The 6,000-nt window shown below is 32.4% G+C and overlaps 2 protein-coding genes across 3 annotated transcripts; one reads left to right on the forward strand and one right to left on the reverse strand.

Moving 5' to 3' along the window:
* Window positions 1-703: 703 nt before the first annotated feature.
* LOC134268960 (C-type lectin domain family 4 member E-like) lies at window positions 704-5,193 on the forward strand. 2 transcript variants are annotated; one of them, XM_062751188.1, is made up of 5 exons: window positions 704-794; window positions 1,002-1,087; window positions 1,262-1,349; window positions 1,774-2,005; window positions 5,072-5,193. In XM_062751188.1, the coding sequence occupies exons 1-5, from the start codon at window positions 731-733 to the stop codon at window positions 5,097-5,099; spliced, it is 498 nt and encodes a 165-aa protein (XP_062607172.1). In that variant the 5' UTR covers window positions 704-730; the 3' UTR covers window positions 5,100-5,193. The 2 variants fall into 2 exon arrangements, with proteins under 2 accessions (XP_062607172.1, XP_062607173.1); XM_062751189.1 differs by lacking the exon at window positions 5,072-5,193 and adding an exon at window positions 2,842-2,894.
* A 288-nt stretch (window positions 5,194-5,481) lies between these two features.
* LOC134268961 (protein lev-9-like) lies at window positions 5,482-6,000 on the reverse strand. Its single transcript, XM_062751190.1, has one exon. It carries the CDS (start codon window positions 5,792-5,794, stop codon window positions 5,543-5,545), a length of 252 nt encoding a protein of 83 aa, XP_062607174.1. The 5' UTR covers window positions 5,795-6,000; the 3' UTR covers window positions 5,482-5,542.

Here is a 6,000-nt window from a genome sequence, read left to right on the forward strand (position 1 = left end):
AGTATTGTGATGGGTTTCGACAAAGATTTATCATAAGATACAAGAAATGTCAGTTTCCAAATTCATGAGAGATAAAAGACCTAACTAGACAATGTAAAGTTGTTAAATCAAAGCAACTGGGAAACATTGTTTATTTGCATATTGCTACATATATAAGGGGAATTGACAATCGAAAAACTGAAGATATTAAGATAATCAAAATTATGTTATGCTACGATTTAAATAAACGTTCTTTTGTAGTAAAACATCCAAATCTGAGACAGATATGGTAGACTCTGTCGTATCTGTTATTTTGAGTTCATAGGAATTAAGAAATAGGCCACTTTTGATATGGCTTTTACAAAAATTGTATAATAATTTCTATTCTTCCTTAAAAAATGGCAAGTCCTGACATGTAGTCACCATACAAGCTGTTTTACATTTGTATTGTGACCATTTTTTTGTTTGTCCCCTTTTTACTTCTTCAATTAAAACAGAAAAATTAATATGAAACTTTGAAAACATTAGCCAATATTTATAAAATAGTAGAACTTAATTTAATCTAAAACCTTTTAAGTTGGGAGATACCATAATTTGCCCCAAGAAACTTGATTTATTGGCAAAACACATTTCTTTGACATCTTTCTGGGACGCAATGGCGAGGATTTCAGATCTAGTAAATTTATATGTAACCTTGTTGTGTTTAAACGGTGATAGTGCAAGTATAGAAAGATAACAACGATAAAAAGAAATGGATATAAAGGACTTTATTGCGATTTTTATTTTTCTTCCTGCCTTTCTTGAAGCACAACAAGGTAACTGAAACTTTTAGATGGATACATTGATTTTTTTTAACTTCAAAACGTTCCTCTACCAAATAAATGTTTAAAATTAAAGTAAATGAAAATTTTATCTACTAAATATAATCATATCAATGTCTGTCATTATGTAGGTGTGAAGTTCAACGTATTATGCAGTTACACACATTTAGTAACTTAATAGCTACACGTTATAATATTCAGGCACTCGTTGCGCCAATGGCTGGATACAACACCATGACAAATGCTATTTCTTCAGTAAAGTAAAGGAACCATGGTTTGCGGCATCTGTAAGTACTTTTGACTGAAACGCTGTATTATTTATATTTGGAGAAATAATAATTCATTTACAATAAGTCAAAAAATACAATTGTCAGACAGGCTTTGGGCTAAGCTAAGAGAAAATGGATTTCAGAATTTGTATATCATGTTCTATTCATCATTGTATAAAACATGTTTTTCAGGCCCTTTGCGTTGCTTATGGTGCCCGCTTAGCTGAGCCAGTGACACAGGAAGAGGTGACATTTCTATCCAGAGAAACAATTCAAATTGGTAGGTAGATTCAAACAGTGGTTCATATTGAACAATACCTGCCCGTATTGTGATTCGGATGTAGAGTTACACATTAATATTTACATTTCCAATGTCTTTGTCCGGGATAAAATTACAAGTACCGGTAGTAAAAATACTTTAATTCTACATAAATATACTGTTTCATTAATAGGCGCAATTAAAAAATTCACGTGCGGGGCGACAAAAATAGAGACAGGAGCGTTGATTGTCGTCTAATAGATTTTAAAGACAAGATATTTCAACAGTCCCCGCCTATTAGATTGATATGCATATTAGACTTCCCACCTTTCACTTAGCGATATTAACATTCAAGTGTAATTATCAAGAAATTAACTCACCTAACTTTCAAAGGTTTATCACATGAAAAACAATTAGAAATGCTAATATTATCACTGAAACATAGGAAATGGCGGAGATTACTATTTAGGCGTGACAGATGCTTTCTTGGAAGGCGAGTGGGTCTACTCCTCCAGGAAGTCCCCTGTGTTAGTACACATGCCCTGGGTAGGAGGGGGACCAGACAACTACCATGAAGAGGACTGTGCTGCTATTGATTCAAGCACTACTCATCACGGACAGTGGACCGATGTTCCTTGTGATTTACCGCTTTACTTCATCTGTGAATATAGTTTAGAGTACGACTTCTAATTTTTTTCAGATATTTAAACGATAAAAATTGCATTGCAGTAAAATCTGAGGATAAAAACATGATAAGGGAACATTATTTTCATATTCTTAGATAACATTCAAATAATAATATCAGTATATAAATACAATAGTTGTCATGCATACTAATTGTGAGGTATTTAATTCTTAATGAATGTATATGCATCCTTGCTATGCCAAGTGCCCTGAGTCAAGATGTTGTCATGGGATCCCTTGCTAATTTCGTTCAATAGTTTATGGGCTGTCTGTAGCGACGCCTTTATTTCGGAAAAAATAACGCATCCTGATGTTTTTTTGTATCTCAACCAATCAAATTCTGCTATTTTATATGATGAATTGACATATAAACTGAATCCTTTTCGCTTACATTATCTACCTACATGTATGTATTAAGCTTTAATGTGATTGATGCTTCTCAATGAGAGAGGCAAGCCCTAAAATATTGAATGAACTTGGACAGTGGTCTCACGGCAATGAGTTGATTTAGGATTCCTAACATTGCAAGGAACATGTGAAAGGCAAGGACTTATAACATGTATTATTTTGATTTATATTCAGCACAGAGAATGACAAACTCTTAATGATTACTCCATTAGTTAATTTAGACAATATTTCTTCGATAAAATATATTCTGGAAAAATTAACAATACATACATTAAATATCCCATATTGGTTGATTATTTATCAAATTTGCAAATTATTTTTAATTAGGGTTTATAAAGTCAAAACCGCGGTTTTCGTAGCAAGCAGAAAGAAATCTTTTATGCAGGTAGCTTTGAAAATAAAATGTATTGATTTTTTTCAGTATTGAACCGAACATCATTGGTTAGTCGAGTGCTGATTTGATGCTACAACGATAGATAAAACGGATTTAACTGGTATTTATTATAACGATGAATAAATTACCTGGAACAATCAGTTCTTTCTTGAATCAATTCAGCATGAGTGTAAAGGTTACAAAAGATCTTTCCCATCATTCAAAATATCTTTATTATGCTACTGCAGAAATATTTTAATCCAAACGGCTATGACAATAAAAAATACTTTCCAATTTTGTATCAAAAAGGCTTTACAATTCTGCATCATAACTTGTGGTTATCTTAAATTTTGTAATTAAGTTCACAGGTCATAAAACATCTTACAATTGACTAAAATTTGCATCTTGGTCAGTTTAAAAAAAACATTGTTAGAAATGATTGTGAACACTTAGGATGACTGTGTAATAATGGAAGTTATGTAAATGTAAAAGGAATTTGGAAAATTAATTCTCCTAACCTCCTAAGAAATGTCATTCATTAGAATCAACTGCTCGAAACGTTAAGATAACAAATAGAAAACAAACTTTAAAAAATTTAAACACTACACATCGAAAGCAGATGTAGAGCAATTTCGGATTCTAAATTACCAAAGGTTGGATCAGATGAGATGGAGGAATAAGAATCCCCGGCCGACCGGCCACACCAACCGTGTGCTATTAATCATGATTAGGAAAATGGAAAAAAAACCTTTTGACAATTAAGTGTGTTAAAATAATGGCATAACAGCTACATGCAGTATGAAGCTTAAGACGTTAGTCATTTTCACTGAATAATACATTTTATTATATGATTGAATAATTTCCAACTCTCTGATTGGCTGAGATCCAACTATGTTAGAAAAATACTACGTTGTATTGACCTGCACGTGACGTTCCAGGTCAATACAAGGATTTATTTCCTTACATTGATCTAAAAATAAATTGGGAAATTCCAAATTGATACAAATTGTGTTGGAAAGCTATTTATATGACTATGATTTTTTTCATGTCAACAAAACATAAGCGGATTTATATTTATGAGTGAGGGTGGCAAGAGGGGATGCAGGGTCCCCCCACCAACACTTACTGAACAACTTTTTTTTTTTTAACTTTTTGGCAGTCACTTTTCCCTTATAATACTCCTTCCTTTCAAAATATATTCTATAAAAAAGACTGACATTATATAATTTTCATGGCAAATAAAATTGATAAAAAAAGATCAAATTGATACGACTGGTAAGGTTTATTCACAGTTTAATTCTGCTTCTCTCTTGTATTTGGCTAGGACTTAATAAAATGCAAACAAGTAATGAGCTGTATCATTTTATCAGTGAATTATATAATAAAACATTTATTGCTGCTTTTTCGGTCTTTTCCATAGAATTTTCAAAATAATGACTTACAAACGGTGAAATAATGTGACACTTCCAACTAATATTCATATTTTTTTTATCATAGAGAGACATTGAAGAAAAACTAGTCAAGACACTTATGATCTTTAAAAGCGTTTAATACATGTATGTAGCATATATTTTCTATTTTTGGTAGCAAAAAAGAACGATCAATGATTTTAAAGAATATCAAACTGTTAAATATCAGATATTGAAATTGTTGTTTATGACGTCTCTGGTACGGAATCAAGTTTTGGTTTCCATGGAGATTCACTTTTAGAGCTCCTTGCTGAACTCAATATTGAACTAGAAAACATTCTGGAAGAAGTCGACTTCCTTCCGTCTACCCAGAAGGATTGTTGTCTGAAAAGATGCATTTAAAACTGATCTGAATAGAAGGAGAGGAAGGAAGAGAATATACAGACTATAGTAAGAGAAGCCCACGATCTACCATTCCTTAAACTCCAAACATCGCCATTAAGAGTTTTGGAAGATTGGGCTTTCTTGCACATTTGACAGGTAATATACGTGTACAAATAATGACAACAGTTTTTACAGCCACCGTACCAAAATCCGTCTTCTTTGTGTTCATCACCGTCTACCCAGAAGGATTGTTGTCTGAAAAGATGCATTTAAAACTGATCTGAATAGAAGGGGAGGAAGGAAGAGAATATACAGACTATAGTAAGATCATATATATTTCGAAAAAGATTGATATTTTAATGAAGACAATTTAGTATTTTCTGTTTATTATATTCAATCTAACGGATCTATACAACTATTAATTATACATAATTTTACAGAGGTTGTGATTGTTTTGAATGTAATTGATATATCTTTACTTGCAGCCTTTTACACAGTGACATCGCTTTATAATGTACCAAGTACCTAGACTGGCAATGGAAAGGATCAACAACAAAAAGGGAATCAGCACAAGAACTGGCACTGAAACACATAAATTTTAACTTGTCTATTTTGTCAGTTTCACATAATCTGTGGAAACAACTTTATTCTATTAAAATTTCCATGTAAACTAATAATTTGTAACTATTGTGAGAAGGAAACAGTACAAGTCGAGCATATTGATGAACAAATCTGATTCTCTAAGCCATATTTCTCTTTGAAAAAAAATATTATGTTCTTTTTTCCCCCTTTTTTTCTAATTTTTTCTGTTTTCAATTTTCAATTTTACAAAGACCTTCGTCACGGTAGCAACTTAGAAAAAAGAGTGCTTAATAACCACACCCCAGTCTTCTATAATACAAGCAAAATTTTATAATAATGATTTCATTTATTGTGCAACTGTTTCAGTCATATATTCACGAACCTGAGATCTGAGAAGTAGACTCGGCTGTTGTTGTGATAATGGTGGTTGTTGTCACTTGTGTACATTTTGGGGTCGTTCCGTTCCAGGCCCCTGAAGCTCCATCACACCATCTGATCTGATTCCCGTCCAGTTCATACCCCATCTTACAGTAATAAGCCACGTAATCCCCGCTCTGGTAGGTCACTTTTGCTATCACGTAAAATCCATTAGAAACCGATGTTGGAGAAGAGCAGGTAAGCGCCATCTTTGTTTTTTAAAAACTTAAAATTTAAATGTTGTTATATCTCATTGAGCCATTGTCGTATTATTTAATTATGAGTAGCTAACACATTTTGATGTTATCTCTTAGAGAATTAATTAAATGGTTGATTCGCACAAACAATGAATTCTGTGTATGTCAATCAATTTCATGACCCTGATCATGTAAGTGCTTCTTTTCAACTGTTTCAT

Source organism: Saccostrea cucullata, unplaced genomic scaffold, assembly GCF_032062105.1.
Source record: "Saccostrea cucullata isolate Sc308-1 unplaced genomic scaffold, CSIRO_AGI_Scuc_v1 ctg250, whole genome shotgun sequence".
Lineage (NCBI taxonomy): Eukaryota > Metazoa > Mollusca > Bivalvia > Ostreida > Ostreidae > Saccostrea > Saccostrea cuccullata.